Here is a 20,350-nt window from a genome sequence, read left to right on the forward strand (position 1 = left end):
TCTCCTATAAGGAAGCAAAGAAGGTTCTTCCCCATGTAATTGTGTTTATACTATTTACTTCTGAAATTGTCCCTAGTGATGGCCGCTTTTGAGTAAAAAAAGCTACCATGTTCAACTTGGTGGATTTTATGGGTTCTTTCACAGTCATATGTGTTACAAGAGGGCGTATGGAGATACGGCATTAAAAAAATGTGTGGTCAGGTGGTCAAGAAAAACTACCCACTCTGAATATTCTGGGGCTGAATTTTCAAATAATTGCCTGCTACTCTTAGTTACCATAAATTTTATCCTTCCATTTTAATACTTAGAATAAATGTTAGATGTTTAATTTCTACTGGTAAATCATGGGTAACTCCTTTTTACCCACCATTGGTTTTTAAAAGAGCCAATTTTTAAAGATACAAATTTGAAAGTATGGGGAGGAATTGTGCTTATTGGTAGAGAAGATAGTATGTCATGGTAGTTTATTGTTCTCACTGCAAACTATGAAAAAGCCAGGGAAGTTACAAAACTTTTATTTTTAAGGACACTGGAAAGCTATATAAACAATAATGACTAGACAAATTGAAATTCCAGGGGATAGGAGGGCCTGTCCAAGGTGGGCTGACAATTGCTGGACGTTTTCTTTCCTGGGAGCATTTGATGATTCTGGACTTTGAATAGGTAATAGGGGACTGAAAAGACAGAGTAGAAACTTGGGAACTGCTAGGCACCTAACTAACAGTTCAGTTAGTCAATTTCCGAGTTCTGGTGTTGTCTACAGCTGGCCCAAGGAACAGTTATGAATAAAAAGTGGACTAAGTCTTAGGAAAATTGGAACTTAATCCCAATCCAGCCCTTACTAACTATGAGCCCTATCACACCTCAAACCTAATATAAGGAAAGGGGACCCCTCTTTAGTGAAATATTATACATTTGGAGCCTCCATTGATGTTTTACACAAAATTATCAAGCATAAGGTAAAAAAGACTACTTATCCCCTAAGATCAGGAAGAAAGTAGTTCTGTCCATATTCACCATTTCTATTAAAAAGTAGCATTCCAGATTCTAGCTAGTACATTTAGCCAAGAAAAAGAACTGAAAGGCGTGTATATGGAACAGAAGAAGTAAAACTCTTTTGATCCACAAGTAATATGGTTATCTCTGTAGAAAATCTGATGGAATCTACAAAAAGAGCTACTAGAACCACTGGAGTTACAACTAGCAAGGTTACAGACACAATCAGTATACATAAATGAAGTATATTTCTATATGCTTGTACCAAATGACTAGAAATTGAAATTTTAAAAAATACTATTTACATTAGCATCAAAACTATAATAGGGAAAAATCTGACAGAAGATATTCAAGACCTATACACTGAAAACTACTAAAAGAAATGCTGATAAACTTAAGACCTAAATAAATGGAGCTATATCGGGTGTTACTAAATCAGAAGACTCAATATTATTAATAATTAAGTCCTTCTCAAAATAATCTATGGACTGACTCCCTTCAGTTTTCATTAAAATGCCAGGAGACTTGTTTGTAGAAATCAACAAGCTGATTCTAAAATTCATATGGAAATGCAAAGGACCTAAAATAGCCAAAACAACTTTGAAAAGGAAGAATAAAATTAGAGGACTTATCAAATTGTACACTTTAAATGTATGCAGTTTTTTATATTTCACTCATACCTCAAAGCTGTAAAAACTACCACATCCATGAAGAAGCATGGAAAGGTGACTGATAATTTTTTTAAAGTAGAAAATAGAACCAGACTACTAGATGATAGTTACAAGAGAAAGCAGACTAATATTTTTGACTGTGATTAATTTGTTAAAGAACATAGAGTTAATTATAAACAAAATGGACAAAATAGATCCAGAGTTTCAACATAAAATTGGAATCCACAATTTCAGTACAGAATTGGAAGCTACAAGAATATTCTAAAACTAAAAAGTGTAATATCTGAAATTAAGAACTCATTGGATGGATTTAATAGAAATCAAGGCAGGTCAAAAGGAAATACCTAAATTGAACAGCATACAAATAGAAAACACTGAACAGAGTTTGAGATATGAGGGGCACAACCGACAAATTTAATATAATTGAAGTCCCAATAGGATAGAACAAAGAAAGAGCAGAAAGAATATTTGAAGAGATAATGTTTGATAATTGTCCAAACTGAAATACATAATCTTGATTCAGAAACCTCAGCAAGCTACACGTCAGGTAAATATAAAGAAACAACACCTAAAAAACATATGATAGTCAAATAGCTGAAAACAAAAACAAAGAGATAATCTTAGAAGTAGCAAGAGAAAAAAAAGGCATTAGTTTCCAAAGAGCAACAATAAAACTGAAGGCAGACTTTTTAACAGAAATTGTAGAAGGTAAACATTACCTGACAGACTTTAAAGTGCTAGCAGCATTTTTAAAAACTGATATCTAGAATTCACTAACTAGCAAAACTACCTTTCAAAAATGAAGATAAAACATCTTAGTTTTCAGATAAACAAAAGCTGAAATAATTATTCTTCAGTGTGCTTGGCCCACAAGAAATACTAAAGACCATCTTCAGATGAAAGAAAAATGGTCACAGATGGAAACATGGAACTGCAGAAGGAACAGAGAGGAATGGAAAAGGTAAATCTATAGGTAAATACAAAACAGTTTCGGTTGTCTAAATCAACAATAATAATATTATTGAATAGACACCCAAGTCTTGAGGGGCTTAGAAGCTGTAAAAGGCAAATATATGACAATAGCACAAGAAGAGAATAGAAGTACATGAAGTTAAACTGTTGTAAGGTTCTTGTACCTTCAGGAAGTAGTACCAACACGAGTTTAAGATAAACTAATACATCGGTGATACATACTGCAGTCTCAAGAGTAACCACGGAATTTTAAAAGAATGTATAATTTTAAAGCTAACAGAGACCAAATAAAAGGAATGGAAAACAAAAATAAATAAATGAAGGCAAAAAGGGAAGAGAAATAAAGAATGTATGGAAGAAATTGAAAGTAGATGCATGGCTCAAATCTACATATATCAGTAATTATATTAACTGTAAGTACACTAAAGTATTAAAAACATTGTCAGACTGAATTGAAAAATATAAAAACTAACTGTATGCTGTTTATCAAAATACACTTCAAATATTAACATAGGACAGAGAAGATCCTAAGCAAAATGTGGTAAAAGATACACCATGCAAACATTAGTCAAAAGAAAGCTGATTAAGCTGTAAAAATAACAGGATAGAAATATTACTAGAGGCCGAAAGGGCCATCTCATAGTTATAAAAGTTATTTTTAAAAATATTTAAATTTGTACGTACCTAATAACATAGCTTCAAAATACATAAAAATTGGGAAAACTCAAAGATAGAAGAATTGACAATTAGAGTTGGACATTTTAATAAACCTTTCTTAGTAATGGATAGAACAATCAGATGAAAAGTCAGTAAGGCAATGTAAGATTTAAATTACACAACCAAATTGACCTAATTGGCAGAGCTATAGAACATCATGCCAAACTACCACAGATTGTATATTGTTTTGAAGTACATGTGGAACATTTACCAAACTGGACCATTTTCCTGGCTATAATACAAGTCTCAACAAATTTCAAAGGATTGATGTCATACAGAATATATTGTAAAGTGGAATGAAATTAGAAATAACAAGTACCCTTAAAACTTAATAAATATTAGAAAATTAAGTAGCACATTTCTATATAATCCATAAGTAAAAAAGAAATCAAATAGAAATTAGAATATAATTTTGAATCAAACAACAATAAAAAGAAAACATCAAAACTTGTATGATATAGCCATAGGATTTCTCAGAAGGGAATTTATACCTTTAAATATATACATTGGTAAAAATGGAAAGTTGAACATTAATGATCTAAGTTCTATCTCAGGATGCTAAAAGGAAAAAAAGTCCATTATAAATTCAAGTAGAGAGAAGGATACAGTGATACAAAGGCAGAAATTGGAGAGTAGAAAGCAAATATGCAGTAGGAATGAAACAGAATAAAGACTCAAGGTAGACCTTATGTATATGCATAAATCATACATATATGTTATGACAGGACTCCACTGCAAGCTGTGGAAAAGGGTCGTCTTCTCATGAATGGTGTTAGGTTCAAATTGTTGGATATCCTTTTGGTAATATAAACAGTAAGCAAAGTTTGACCCCCCTAACTTTATGTACAAAAAGTAATTTAAGTTGATCATAGACCTCAATTTAAAACAATAAAGCTTCTAGAAGATGATAATGTCTTTATGGGTGTGTGTGTGTGTGTGTGTGTGTGTGTGTGTGTGTCTGTGTGTGTGTAGTGTGAAGATTTTTGAAATGGGACACAAAGAGCAACCTGCTCAAAAGAAAAGATTGGTAATTTGGACTTTATTAAAATTAAGAACTTCTCTTCATCAAAAAGTAACATTAAACAAGTGATAAAAGAAGCTACAGACTAGGAAAAGATATTTGTGATGCACACATGCAACAAAGAACTTACGTCTAGAATTAAAGAATCATAAGTACTAAGAAAGACACAGACAACATGTTTTAAAATGGTCAAAACGCTTGAACAAAAACCAGTTTATGTAAATGGTGAATAAACACTTGAAAAACTGTTCAGAATTGTTAGTCATCAGAGAAATATTTATATCAAAGTCAGTTACTATCACACCCTTATGATGATGAAAATGAACAAGACTGTCAGTGTCTTGTGTTGGTGAGGGTGTGGAATTAAAACTCTCATACACTGATGGTGGGAGTATAATTTGATAAAACTAATTTGGAAACCTCTCTGTCAATGTCTGTTAAAAGCAGTTCCATTCTTGCACATAAACCCTAGAAAAAATTAGTGCTTATTTTCTCAAGCAGATATATTTGTAAATGTTCATAGCTTTATTTATCATAGCCCAAAACTGAGCAACCCAATGTCTACCTAGAGTCAAATGGATACATTAGGGTATATTCAAACAATGAGTTACTATTCAGAAATGAAAACAAACGGCTGTTACATACAACATAGGTGATCTGACAATGGTGAGTGAAAGAAGCCAATTACAAGGGTGTAGTTAGTGTATATAAATATGAAGCATATATACAAAAGAGTATATGTAACATCTGCATATGAAGTCCAGGAACTGTTAAGGTTGATGTTGGGTGATTAAAATCTTTTAATCATCACCCTTTTCAGGGATGATAATATGATACAAGTAGTTTGCTTAGATGCTGGGAATGTTCTTGTGTCTTGATCTCAATAGTGGTTACCCAGGTGTGTGTAAGTATTGCAAAGAATTGAGTTGTACACTTTTGTGTTCTCTATAAAAAATTATACTCTATAAAAAATGGAGAAAGAGGAAAGTATTAGAAGTGTTTGAATAATTTATCTTGAGCTAACTATACAAAACAACTCAAGTGGGACTTTCTGATGTTGTCATCTCTGTTTTTCAAAAGAATATTATTGCTTGAAGAATCTTTAACTTCTGTGTTCTTCATTTTACTGCTAAGGAAACTGGCACTGAAGTTCCATGACATGTTAGTTTAGATGGCAGGGCGGGGAGAGTAAAAGCTAGATCCCCCAAATTTACCTAGGGCTTCATTTATTACATTGATGCAAAATATCATTTTGGGACAAGATTGCATCTTGGTATTTAGTTCTTGCTTTTTCGTGGAGATTTCTATTTGGTTGATTGTTGGTTTGGTTTGATCTTGTATTGCTTATGTTAATATTTGTTAATATTGCTTTTTCATTGGAATTTTCATAGAGGATTCAGACTTATGATGTAAAAGTTTAGGGTATGTTTAGATTTGGAATTTTGGCCTTAGAATATTAATATGAGTGCTCTCTTGATAGCAATATCATTTTTTAAATAGTGAATTGAAAAATATTGGAAGCTATATGTCTGCTATTAATATGAAACTAGTTGTTCCTCTGTTTTCACCTTGTATGCGTATATGTATATCTGGAATTTTGTCAAAAAAAAAAAATAGAATCCTTCCTAATGTTATTCTGTATTCTCAGGAAATTGTGTGAACGGTTTGCCGTTAATTCTGTTAGTTGCTTTCTTATTGTTTCCATGGGCCTTTATTTAGTAAAGAATTTTAAAAAGATATTATTTACATATTTCAATCCATTTCTTCGGCCAGTATATGGTTTTTCAAGTTGGTTCTGTCCTTTTGACGTTCAGTAATTACTTTTAGTGCAGTTTAACCACTAGATGTCACTATAATTCAAGTAACAAAAAAAATCTCAGCACTTTTAAATGTTTGAAACTTCAGTTTCAGGGCTGGGTGTGGTGGCTTACACCTGTAATCCCAGTACTTTGGGAGGCTGAGACGGGAGGATTGCTTGAACCCAGGAGTTCAAGACCATCCTGGGCAACATGGGGAAACCTCATCTTCACCAAAAATACAAAAATTAGCTGGCCATGGTGGCATACTCCTGTGGTCCTAGTTACTAGGGAGGTTGAGATGGGAGGATCACTTGAGCCTGGAAGACAGAGGTTGCAGTTAGCCAAGATCATGCCATTGCATTCCAGCCTGGGTAACAGAGTAAGACCCTGTCTCAAAAAATATTAATAATGTTGATTAACATTGATATTTTTATTATTAAGCCTTTGGAATTTTGGTGTGTTAGAGTCACTTATGGCGAAAAAAGTTTTCAGTCTGACTCTTTTGCAGTAGAATGAGAAATACCACTATATGTATAACTGTTTTACTGTAAAGTATTTTGAATGGAATGGATATTTCCAAATGACTAGTCATTTTATTCTCATCTCCTTTTTACTTTGTATTATTTATTTATCTGTGTTGTAAAGAATTTAATCTGACCTTTTACATACTTAGTTTTTTGTTTCTTGACAACTCTCTCTTCAAGGTTCAGCCTGGAGAAGGAAATAAAGCTGCCTTCAATGATATGAGAGCCTTGTCTGGAGGCGAACGTTCTTTCTCCACAGTGTGTTTTATTCTTTCCCTTTGGTCCATCGCTGAATCTCCTTTCAGATGCCTGGATGAGTTTGATGTCTACATGGTATTGTTAAATTTTAAATTCTCTTTTTCATTTTTTTGTTTGTTTGAAACGTGTATTTCTTAAGGAAGCAAATCTTTCCTGAGTTTTGCCCCTAACAGAAAAGATCCTGCCCTGACACTTTAGTCTATGACCAATAGTGGAGAAAAACTAAAGAACTGGAATTCTCTCCCTTGCTTCCAGGCACACAGTACCCCTAGAGACCCTGTCTTGGAGGGGTCCTCCTCTTCTCGCCCAGCATGGATATCCATGCTCTCCATCAGATAGGTGCTTTCTCCCTCACTCTCTCTCCCAGCTTATCTTCATCAATCCATAAATATCTTCAGATTTTTTTTATTTTAATAAAAAATTATAACCAGTTCACCACCCTGGCTTTGACTCACCCTAGCTACTCTTTGCTGTTCCTTCTTTCATAGCCACATATTTCAGAGCAGTGTATAGCATATTAAGGGAGCAAGAACTTTGGAATTTGATGTTAACAAGCCTAGGATTTGAGAACCATCTCTGACAGATAAAATATTTCTACTTACTGGGTCTCAGTGTCTTCATCTACAAATTAGCATTATTACTAATTCCTTTCTCTTAGGGTTTGAGTGAGGCTCAAATGGTGTCTTTCATACATTATACTTACTGTGGTTCAGGTATATAGTATGTTCTCATAAATTAGCAATTATTTCCTTCTTCATATCTCATTGTTTCCTAAATCTACTGTAATCTGGATATAGATGACACTACTCCAGTAAAACTTGTTTAGCAAAGGTTATAAATGAGCTTTAATCTTTTTTTAAAATTTTTTATGAGCTTTAATCTTACCTTATTTTTGAAGTATTTGACACCACAGACCTATCCTCCATCCCTTAAACTGTGTCTTCTTTCCAGCTGCCACCCTTCTATTTCCTGGTTTTCCTGTTTTCTACTCTTTGTCCTTAATCTGCCAAGTTGCCTCCCCTAATTCTGTTCCCCTTAAACATTTGAGGTCTTTGTTTGCTTGTTACAGTATTGTTGATTTTTCTGAATTTCATATTCTACTTCCCTGTACACACATATACATATCAGTTCCTAAAACTACTGCCTGCATATATGGACGGGCCTAACAACCCATAGCTCCGCATCCTGACCTCTCTCCTGTATTCTAGACTTCTAGACCCAGATGCCCTCCTTCCTGTTAGACATCACAGGGTAAACAACCAGTATCTGAAATTCAGCAGGCCTGAGGTTGAACGTGTCTTCATCTCAAAGCCTCTTTCTTTTCCTGAATTCCCTACCTTGATTAATGCAAACAGTCGTTTCCAACCCAGTCACCTGACTTTGACACCTGTGATTTATCTTTGATTCTTCCTTCTTCAAGTCTGATCTCCATCCGCTTCTCCTTTAAGACCACTCTTTTGTCTCTGCCCTCTTCTCCTTTCTCACTGACACTCTTCCTCTCATCCCTCTCTCTTTGCCTCATGCCTGTGGTGATAGCCTCTTCTCCGGACTCCCAGGCTTTCATGTGGTCCTTTCTTCAGTCTGTCCTCAACAGGTTTACATTTCTACAATTGATCTAATTGTGGTCATTCATCTATATAAAACCCTTTGGTGGTTATTATATATGGAACAAATGTTTAATTCTGTAGGGTAGCTTTGAGACCCTTCACTACTGTTTTCAGCTGTTCTAAGCTATTTGTAATTCTCTAAACATGGTGCCTCTGCCTAGTGTGCCCTCCTTAATCATGTGTCACTCTACTAATCTTTCAGGACATTGTTCAAGTGCCACCTTTATGAGACTTCTGTGACCACCATACCCTATCAGGCAGGATAAGGAACTTCTCAGAGCTTCCTTTGCACCACCTTACATCAACTCATAATATATATTACTTTTATATTTTTATTTAAGATAAAAATATAAACATGCTTTATATTATTATATAATTTTTTCTACTATTTTTTATTCTGTTGAATTTGCCTATTTTTATATCTGAATCTCCCACCGGATTATAACCACTTTGAGATTATCAATTATGTCTTAATGATATTTATGTCTCCTAATGCCTAGTTTATAATAAGCATTTAGTGTTTATTCATGAATCAGAATTTATACCTGTGGGTGCTCTATAATCCTTCAGTGTCATTTTTTGTGTGATACTATTGCTGAAAATGGGTTAGAAATTCCTCTGAGAATTGTCTTCAAAGCTAATCACGAGTCATAGAAGATGATTATTGTTTCCATGCAGTATTTTTGTTTGAAATGCTGCTGTGCAGTCTTATCACCCATCTTGTATGTCAGATTTAATTCTAAGCAGCTCCTTTCTCTTTCAGAAACTTAGAGCTTCTTAATCAGAATGGCACTTTGCCCCAATGAAATTATTCAGAAGAATGTGCCCAAGTTCTGTGACCTAATCCAAGGAAAACAAATTTTGGGGGGTTCAGTGGCAGTTTTCTTATAAAATAACGGGTCTCTCAGAGCAGATATGTCTGATGGAATTTTTATAATCAGAGCCATTGAGCAATATAGCCAGCATCTACATCCTCTTTTGACTCCACAGCCCTTGTTCTAAATCACCGTGCTGTATTGCCACATATAGTTTTATTTTTTATTTTTTTCAGAGACAGTCTCATTCTATTGCCCAGGCAGGAGGGCAGTAGCACGATCTCAGCTTACTGCATCCTCTGCCTCCTGGATTCAAGTAACTCTTGTGACTCAGCCGCCTGAATAGCTGGGCTTACAGGTGCCCACCACTACAGGTGCACAGCACCACACCTGGCTAATTTTTTAATTTTCTGTAGAGACAAGGTTTTGCCATATTGACCAGGCCGATCTTGAACTACTGGCCTCGAGTAATCCACCTGTCTCAATCTCCCAAAGTTCTGGGATTACAGGTATGAGCTACTGTGCTCGGCACCACATATAGTTTTAAATAAAACCTTTAAAATATATGTGTTCATGTGTCAATGATTTCAACTTTTAGGAATTTTGTAATGGGATGAGGAACACTTTGGTTTTCTTTTACGGTTATTTAACTCAGAAAATGTAGGCACAGGTCTATATCATTTAATTCCAAAACCTATTATAACTAAGCGTTATCCTTTTTCTATACCGTGATGTGCTATTCAACTTATTTAAAGATACAATTGAGAAATTGGTCTATAAATTCAATTTGGTTTACATTATACAAATGGTAGAGGTAACGGGGAGAGCCAGACTTTGTAAAACTTAACCTTTATCATTGAGGGAAAATTTGAGAGACTTAATGGATTTGAGACCAGTCACTTTTGTTACCATTATCCTGAGTAATTAACCATTACTTTACAAATTAGTTTCATTTTCTAACATTCAGTTGTATCATGTGAATTTTTTTTATTATTTCAATTGCTACATATATTCGAGGGAGGGGGCCATGCATACAAATATTTTGACTATAGGAATTACCTGAAAGACATATTTATTCAGTTATTGTCCCCCAATAGTTTCTCTTTTTATTTTTTCCTTAGAGATGGGGTTTCGTTCTGTCATTCAGGCTAGAGTGCAATGATGTGATCATAGCACTTACTGTACCCTTGAGTTTTTGGGCTCAAGTAATCCTCCTGCCTCAGCCTCCCGAGTATCTAGGGTGACAGGCATGCACCACCATGCCCAATTTGTGTGTATGTGTGTGTTTGTGTAGACAGAGTCTCCCTGTGTTGCCCAGGCTAGTCTCGAATTCCTGACCTCAGTTGATCCTCTCACCTCCGCCTCCCACAGCATTGGGATTACAGGCATGAGCCACTGCACCCAGCCGATTTTCTCCTAATGGTTTCTGGTATTCCTCTTCCAGGATGTTACATTTCTTGGACATCCTAGATAATATAATGACTAATTCCTGGATTTTCATCCAGGAGCTTGATTAGCCCACGGAATGCTGCTTTTACAGAAATGTGACTAATAGCAGTCCTGACTTTTGCCTTTGTTTTTCAGGATATGGTTAACAGGAGAATTGCCATGGACTTGATCCTTAAGATGGCAGATTCCCAGCGTTTTAGACAGTTTATCTTGCTTACACCTCAAAGCATGAGGTAACTTTTGAAAACTCTCTAGATACATATCAAGTATATAAAAGGAAGAGAGACATCTTTCATAATTTTAATTTTTAAAGTACAAATACGTACAAGACCAGTGAAAATAAAAATTAGTTCCCCTAATAGTTTAGGAGATTTAGGATGGTTTTCTCTTTTCTACATATTTAAAATTTTACTTGTATTACTTTGCTTTCATAACTGAAACAAATTTTGTAACTGAAACAAATTTCATAACTGAAACAAGTTACTATTCTGTTTTGAGTCTGCTGCTATGTAGTTATCATGACAAACTAAAGTAATACAGTTTTAGTAATTCTGTTTGGACTAAAATGATTCATGATTCCCTCATCTTGCCTCTCTTCTCTTGGTGACTTAACAGATAACAATCTCGCTAAACAAAGAGTTTTACTCTGCTGTCAGTCAGTATTTACTGGGTGCCTACAATGTGTCAGGCACTATGTCACTTAGAGTTGATATTCTGTCTCTAAAGTGGCCATGTGATTATATGGGGATTTAAATTTGTGGTTGAGAATATTCAGGTAATGTCTTCCTTGCTTGACAATAGCAAAAATTAAAAATAGTTGATATATAAATCTCTTTCATTTTCTTTTCCTCCAAACTTAGGAAGTTAATTTTTAAAAATGAAAACAAATTATTTCCTTATTGCAAATAGTGTTTCTCCTAGAACTATAGATATTAGACATATCCCAGATAATAGCCAAATATTTAGGTTTATATTTTCATGAGGTAATATTAGAATTTTTTTTAATGGGCAGAGGGCTTCTTGGAAATTTGAGTAACTGATTTTGTTTCTTGTAGTTCACTTCCGTCAAGTAAACTAATAAGAATTCTCCGAATGTCGGATCCTGAAAGAGGACAAACTACGTTGCCTTTCAGACCTGTGACTCAAGAAGAAGAAGATGACCAAAGTTGATCTGTAACTTTACATGCCTTGTCCTCATGTTGGATTTGTGAAGGGAAGGAAAAATTCTGAACTCTTGGATATAATAAAATGAGACTGGAGGCATTTTGAAATGAAATAAACTCCTTTATATATCCAACCCCAATCAAATGTATAAATAAGCCTAGAAAAGCAACGACAACCAGCAATTTAAGATTACTATTACTTTCCTTTAAGAAAGTCAGTTTCATAGTACTGGTTTTAAATCTTTTTAAGTTTGTTTTTGTTATGTTACCATCTATTTTTATAGATTGTTTTTCAGAAGTAAAATTTTGTACATATATACATGTACATATCTGTTTAGTTTGAGTTCATTTCTATAGGATTTTGTAAGAAAATAAAAGTTCGAGTACCTGATTATATTTAGTTTTACTTTTACAGATATTACATTCTATAGTTATCAAAAATGGATGAAGGGAGGGATTTCTCATTCCAGAGGGTGGGATGCAAGGGCAGGATAAGACACTTTACGGAGCACTGAAGCTTTGCCAACTTTTACACGTTCTGTTTTCTCAGTCCTTTAACTGATCAGCCTGCCAAGAACCTGCAACCAGTATCAGAACTGGATAATGACAGTTTTTCACTCTGATCTGCAGCATGCTTGCCTGGTTTAAAAGCCCTCAGTCTGCAGTCCAGGGTCAGGGACTCTTCAGGCTTGCCCTCAGCTGAGAGGACACAGGCTGGGAGAAGGGCTGGGAAAACTGGGAGCAGAGGGTGGATCCTCATGTAGCAGAAGAGTAGCTAGTGGCTGCAGGAGCCTGAGGCTATGCTGTTGACGGTGAGCCGAAATCAGTTCTGAGACTCATCTGATTTAGAGGTGTTAAAAAGTGTGCTTCTTAGAATGATCAAATACAGTTATTGTAAAAATGCGACATTTATGAACTTTTTTTTTTTTTTTTTTTTTTTTTTTGAGATAGAGTTTCCCACTTGTTACCCAGGCTGGAGTGCAATGGCGGGATCTCGGCTCACCACGACCTCCACCTCCTGGGTTCAGGCAATTCTCCTGCCTCAGCCTCCTGAGTAGCTGGGATTACAGGCATGTGCCACCATGCCCAGCTAATTTTTTGTATTTTTAGTAGAGATGGGGTTTCACCATGTTGACCAGGATGGTCGCGATTTCTTGACCTCGTGATCCACCCGCCTCGGCCTCCCAAAGTGCTGGGATTATAGGCTTGAGCCACCGTGCCCGGCCCATGAACTTTTTATTTTAGAAAACATGAATAGTATTGCTCCCTGTATTCTTTGATACTGGGATTCATGCTAAACTTTTAAAGAATATGGGATATCAAGAAGCATTCCTTACAATAGTAGCAATAAATATTAGAATAAATGTTTATGAAATTGAACTATTTTCAGAAAAAGGGTAGTATATTAAGAGCAGGCACTCTTCTCTAGTTATTGAGGAAAACTAGATTTTGTGTTTTTGGTGGGGAAAGAAGCTTAAGACACTTTAGTCTTAAGTTGAGGTTTGTTGCCAAATGAGAAGTTTAAAAACTTGTGCTTTCTACTCTTAAGAATTTCCAGGAAGAGGAAAGTGTGTGCTGAGTATTTTTAACATTTCTCACTGATCGTACAAAGTCTGATTTTTAAATTTACATTTGTAATGCCTTTGTATTAAGACTATTTTTAACATACATGTGCTTTTCCAAATTAAAAATGAAGGAGAATATACCAAATGCATAAACTTTCACTAGCTAAGAAACTACAGTGTCTGAATTTTAGTTATAGTTTTGAATGTTGTGCTCTTTAATACAGAATGGCAAACATAATCCTCAGGTATCCCAGCATCTCTTATTGAATTAAAGGTTATTCATTGCTTTGGCCTCACAAAGTTTTGGTTTCAACTCACATAAGTGAAAATACCTTCCTTTAATGTTCTAAGTAGTGATATTATTATTAGAATAAAAGAATAAAAAGAAATTGTTCTTTAAAATATGTGTAACTTCTAAAAATAAAACTTGAAATTTGTATGTATTAAGGTCATGCTTTTGTGAATTGGGGAAAGTAGTATTAATTGACCAAATTGATCCTCTATGAATCGTGACCTCAGTACATCATACGGGTGACTCTTTAACCGCTAGTTTGTCATCATTGCAGCTGTCACCGAATGAGGTTCCAGAAAACAAGAAAGGCGTGCTTGGATCTTAAGTCTTAACCTTTCAAATCTGTGGGAGTAGAAACGATTAAAATCATTCTTAAAGTGACAAGTGTGATAAGTTTTCATAAACCAAAGTATAAATAACAGTTACTTATATTAGTAATCAAAACTAAAGTTTCAGTAATTGCCTTCTTAAATATTTTGCAAGTTTTCATGTCTCATTTCTTCCTTCCATTTCCTAGTGCTTTTTTTTGGGAGTGGGGCATATCTTCCTCATGTTTGGGCTGTTTATATGTGGAGACCAAAATGATTAAATTCTGTATAGGAAGCTATTGGCTGGCAATCATTAATTGGATTAGAAATGTTGCCAACTGATGAAAACGAAGTGATCCAGAATATCTGATTAAACTTTTTCCTGAGTACAAACTAGGTGTGGGGAGGGGGAGAAAGTGTTTAGAAACTTTGTCCTAGGGCGATACTTTTTGGTTACATGGTTGACTTAGCTGTACAGCTACATATATGTCTTCTTCTTTGACCAATTCAGATTTTCAGGAGAACTTGATTTGAAATTTGCAGTCCTAAAAGTTTAAAGTTACCAATGTTTCATGGCTTGAACTAAATGCCCATGGACGTGAAGACATATCAGAATATTTATAGGAACAGGTTTTGTTATTTAAGGGTTGGCAAAGTAATAATGTGGATATAAATAACCTGTTTCTTTGAGTCAGCAAATGAAGTTTTCTGAAGTATATATAATATTGATATTTAGCATATTAATTTTGGCATTGGCATATGGATAGAATCTATAGAAACAGAAGTGGCCTGAGTGTACTCACTAATTATAGCAAGCTTAAGAGGGCTTTTTTTGCCTAATTTTTCTTCAGTTTGAAAATGTAGAGATTAATTCATTCAAAAATGATTAAGTTCGTGCCATGAGCTAGGGACTGTTTTAAGTACTAGGAAGACTGGTACTTAAAATACTACTAAATCTGCCTTCATGGAGTTTAAAGTCTAGTTAGACATCAGCAATGCCATACATAATTTCAGTGAATAGTAATTCTTATGAATAATAAGCAGGGTAAGGATGTGAGAGGGTGGGGAGGACTGGTATTCTGAATGGAGTGTCGGGAACAAAACAGAAGTTAGTGTTTGAGTACAAGTCTGCAACAAGTGACAGGGCAAGCCGTGGGGAGGAAAATATGCAAGGCAGAGGGGACAGCAGAAGGAATAGGGCATGGGGCTTGAGAAGAGATTGAACTTCATGTCTAGGAATTGTAAGGCCAGTGTTGATAGAGCTTAGTGAGCAAGGAGGATTGGTAGGGGGTAAACCTCAGAGGTAGGCAGAGTGAGATCATTTGAGGCCCTAAAATTACATTAAGCAGCAGACCTGGTGAATGCATTTTAAAAGAAGCCCTTGGCTGCTGTGTGAGTAGATGAAGGTGGAGCAAACGTGGAAAGAGGATGAGCAGTTTGGAGACTTTTGCCGTGGTTCAGGTAAGGAGTCATGGTGACTTGGACTAAGGTGTTGTAAACAGAAACATTCAGATTTGGGAGATTATGTGCAAATGGCAAGTTTGTGGTTGAAGGAGTCAGAGCTTTAAGATTTCCAAGGAGACAGAGGTCACAGCAGCGGGAGGCTCAAGAAGAACTTCTTGGGGAAGATGACATTTGCGCTGTCTTTTTTATTTTATTTTATTTTAAAGACGGGATTTCACCATGTTGGTCAGGCTGGTCTTGAACTCCGGACCTCAGGTCATTCTCCCACATTGACCTCCAAAGTGCTTGGATTACAAGCGTGAGCCACCACGCCCGGCTCAGATTTGAAATAAAGAGGCAGCAAGACTTGCCAATGAGAATAACTGGAGTTGTGAGAGAGGATCAAGGATCATTTTCTTGGGGCTGAGGCGTAAACAGCTGGATGAACATGGTTCACTCACAGGGGTAGGTACAATGCAGGAGTGGAGGGAGTAATGGACTCCTGTGTGGGGAGAGGATAACTGGGTTGAACATGCAATCTTGAGATAACTCTTTAGACACTAAACAGTTAATCAGGTACTTGATTGGTAACTACATTGGTAAGTGTAGAACTTGGAAATTAATATGCCTTGGAGTCTGAAGATCTGCAAAATGCTCGGAAAAAAATTCAAATTGCATGCCCAAACTATTTGGGAAACTTAATTGTTTTCAAAAAAGAAGGTAAGGGAACAATGTCATTTTACTTAGAAGCTCTGACTGGACATTTCTTGCTAGACCCCTGTACATCCTTTGCTGTGAGGATCTCTAAAAACATCTGTTTAAGCCTGTGCTTTACTTCTTGATGTGATTTCCAACTGTGTGGAAGAAATAAGCATCTGATCTCTTCTTTAAGAAAGTATTTCATATTCATCCAGAGACTGTAACCCTGAATAAATGAATTACAGGAAAAAATGAAGCCTTAAAGCAATATGATTCCCTTTTTAAAAGTTATTTCCAGTATGAGAGGAAATATGGGAACTTACGACTTCTGAATAGAGAAAGAGTTGAGGCTAGACAAGGTATAGAAAATCAGACACTTGGCAGGGGTTGGCGGGACGCAGTGCCTCACGCCTATAAACCCCAGTACTTTGGGAGGCTGAGGCGGGCAGATCACTTGAGGTCAGGAATTTGAGACAAGCTTGACCAACGCGGTGAAACCTTGTTTCTACTAAAAATACAAAAATTAGCCGGGCTTGGTGGCACATGCCTGTAGGCCCAGCTACTCGGGAAGCTGAGACAAGAGAATCTTGAATCCATTAGGTGGAGGTTGTAGTGAGCTGATGTTGCATCACTGCACTCCAGCCTGGGTGACAGAGCAAGATTCTGAAAAGAAAAGAAAAAAAAAAAAAAAAGAAACTTGGGGCCATTTTCCCTTCGGAACAGCAGCAGGGGTTAAACAGCTCGTTAACATGGTAATTAAAATGGCAGTTTTGAGTGTAAGCTAGAACCAGTAGAACCCAGGCCCACTTGATTAAAGGAATCCCATATTGAGTCCTTTCTGAAGGAACCGCTGTAGCTGGTTAGGAAGCAAGGTCAGGAAGGATTCCGGTTGCTAAGATACAATGTGTGTTTAAATGGAACTCAGTTGCAGAGGGTTTAGTTAAAGGTACACCTCAGCTAATGGCTACCTTCAACACTGAGGAATGCAGTAATTATTTCCTTTTGTCATCATTCTTTATTCCCTGTAACAGGTTGTATTTTCCAAAGATGGCCACAACGGTAGATCCCTCCCATGTTCTCCCAGAACCTTGCCTTATAGAGTCTAATTCTCTTCTTCATCTCATCAGATTTGTAACTCTCTTATAACCAACAGAATGCAGTAAAAAGAATACTTTGTAATTCCCAAGGCTAGGCCAGAAAGGCAATGAAAAGGAATGAAGGTCCCGCCTTGATCTCTGGAATACTCATGCTGGAGCCCTGTGCTGGTGTGGAGGCAATCTGACTTCCCTGAGGCCGCCACCTGAGAAAGCCCAGGCAGGCTGCATGGAGAGCGAGAGACGCCCTGCCAGCCCTCAGCTGCTCCAGCCACTTTGTGTTTCACCATCTCACTGTAACTACATGAGCAGTCCCAAGCCAGACTGCCCAAGTGAATCATCTGAGAATTTGTGGTCCACAAAAACTCAGAGGTAATTCAGTAATCATTTGAAGTCACTAAACTTTGTGGTGATTTGTTATATGGTGATAGTAACTGGTATCTGGAAGTAGAAGTACCAAAATAAAAATAAACCTAAGCCATGTGACACTGGCTGGAAGGGTCTCGAGGAGACTGTTCATGAATCTACAGGGCCTTGCAGAAGCTGTTAGCAGAAGCCTAAGGTTTCAAGGATGCTTTTGGGGAGAGCTGAAGGAAAGTAAGAATAATAAATTGAGGCTGGGTGCAGTGGCTCACGCCTGTAATCTCAGCACTTTGGGAGGCTGAGGTGGGTTGATCACAAGGTCAGATGATTGGGGCCATCCTGGCCAACATGGTGAAACCCTGTCTCTACTAAAAAATACAAAAATTAGCTGGGCGTGGTGGCATGTGCCTATAGTCCCAGCTACTTGGGAGGCTGAGGCAGGAGAATTGCTTGAACAAGGGAGGCGGAGGTTGCGGTGAGCTGAGATTGTGCCACTGTACTCCAGCCTGGCAACAGAGCAAGACTCTGTCTCAAAAAAAAAAAAAGAAATAAAAAAAAAATGCAACTGAGAGTGGGAGAAAAGGTGTTTACCAACATGGATGCTTGGGTAACATGGAAAATAGGAGATGTACCCAATAAATAAGGTGATCTAGCCAAGCAGATGTCTAGACAAAGTACGAAAAGGACCCCTTGGCTATTCTTTGCTGCCCGTGACACAATGTGAAAAGAGAGACGAATGAAGAACAAGCAATTATATACAAAGGAGATGAGACTGTTTCTCGTTCCCAGGTGCTCTTCAAGGTGGAAACTGATTTTCAAATATGAAATGGCTTCAGTGCAAAAGTCAAATCCAGAGTGGGACTGTAAGGTCCTCTGTGAGGACCTCAGAAAGATCTAAGGCGGTGTTTTTAGACCTTTTCAGACAGGCAGCAGTCTGCCTTCTAAAATGCGCCTTTTGGGTTGTCTCCATTAAACAGTAGGGCTTCTCAGATTATTAGGGGTGTTCTATAGCAATCTTACAATAAGCCTCTGCTTATGGAGTGGATTTTATAAACTGTCACATGAGAAACCCATAAGGTTTTTAAAAGAATGTCAGCTTAGACTGAAAGACAAAGAGACAGTACAAAATAAAGAGTCTTTCTCCTCCTGAAATTGTATGGTCAGGGAGTAGATTGAGAAAACTACTCAGCTGTAAACACAAATTTATTATTTCTTTAATGAAAAAGGAAGGATGGCCCAGAGGGTAGAAATGTGCACAGAACGCAGATCCGAGAATCATGGAGAGAAACCCCCCAGAGAGCAGGACCAAACCCTAGTCAAGGACCTTACAGGGTGTACCTGGCTGGATTTCAGAATTGCTGTGGACCAGAGATTGCTGTGCGCTTTCCTCTTCCCCCTTTTTGGAAAGGGTGTCTATTGCAGTTATTCTAAGTCTGTACCATCATTGCATGTTGCATGTTGAAGTGAAGAGAGGAGATAATTCTCTATTCATTTTTAAGCCTTTGGATCAGGAAGAATGGGATTCAGTGTGCTGTCATTGAAAAACTGCATATGAGGAGCTTTATATGATGAGATCTTGGGCCTCAAGCCTGACCTTGAAGTCATAATCGTACGAGATTTTGTGGTTTCTTGGGAGGGGATGAACAATCTTGCATGGGAAAGGCTATGAACTGTGGCTGCAAGGTAGACTGTAGCAGATTGTTTTCCAAAGATGATGGCAACAGTTTCTTTTATGCCACATACTCTTCTAGAATCTTGCCAGAGATGGAGTCCAATTCCCTTGAATGTGGATGGGTGTGTGGCTTTCTTGTTACCAGTAGCATACTGTGGAAGTGACACTTCGTGACTTCAGAGGCTAGGTCAGAAAAGATGATAAAACTTCCAACTTTGTATGAATAGTTGTGCTGGAGACCACAGCCCCTGTGTAAATAGTATAACTCCTGAGACTGCAAGAGCAGAAATCCCTAATCAGCCCCCAGCTGCTCCAGGCCCATTTCAGCTCCAGCTGCTACCTGACTACAACTGTATGAGAGACCATGAGGCAGAATCATTCATTTGAGCCCTTTCCTTCGACTTTCTGGTCCACAGAAGCCAGGAAAAATAATAAAGTGATTGTTCTCATTTTAAGCCTCTAGGTTTGGGGGTCAAGATGTCACGGAGCAATCGTAACTGAACCCACTCCCAACACCACCCAAACCCATAGAAACCATTATAATGTGGTATTTCCTTTAATTTTATGTGAGTTATTTTGTGAGAATGTGTCTTTCATTTATATATGAATATAATACTGGGCAATATATTTTGGTCTTTTCCTTCCACTCAGCATTTTTTAAATGCCCATGTCGCTGTGTCCATCAGTCTGTTGTTTCCAGCTGCTGTGTAGCATGCCATAGGGTGCATCCACCGTGTTTTCCTTACCTGTTTTTCTAGTGGTGAACCACTAGATTGCCTCCAATACCCACCCCACAACCATCCTGGGACATGTCCCCTTATAGCACTCAGTGGGAGTTTCTTGGGATAATAAACCTGGAGTGGGAATGCTGGGACAGAGGGAATGGTATACTTCTAGGTACATGCTGCTGGACATTCTCTCC

At 37.1% G+C, this 20,350-nt stretch overlaps 1 protein-coding gene across 6 annotated transcripts in view; it reads left to right on the forward strand.

Annotated features, from left to right (window-relative positions):
- Positions 1–14,000, forward strand: part of SMC6 (structural maintenance of chromosomes 6) — a 138,158-nt gene extending 124,158 nt beyond the window's left edge. For 5 of the 6 annotated variants that reach the window (XM_078349918.1, XM_035273153.3, XM_008981110.5 and 2 more), the window contains 3 exons: positions 6,881–7,033; positions 10,965–11,062; positions 11,885–14,000. In XM_078349918.1, coding sequence (XP_078206044.1) covers positions 6,881–7,033; positions 10,965–11,062; positions 11,885–11,999 — 366 coding nt within the window. In that variant the 3' untranslated portion in view covers positions 12,000–14,000. Of the gene's footprint in view, positions 1–6,880; positions 7,034–9,616; positions 9,765–10,964; positions 11,063–11,884 lie in introns of those variants that run through there. The other variant, XM_078349919.1, reaches the window with a different exon arrangement.
- Positions 14,001–20,350: the final 6,350 nt, after the last annotated feature.

The sequence above is a fragment of the Callithrix jacchus genome, chromosome 14 (assembly GCF_049354715.1).
Source record: "Callithrix jacchus isolate 240 chromosome 14, calJac240_pri, whole genome shotgun sequence".
In the NCBI taxonomy this organism is placed as follows: Eukaryota; Metazoa; Chordata; class Mammalia; order Primates; family Cebidae; genus Callithrix; species Callithrix jacchus.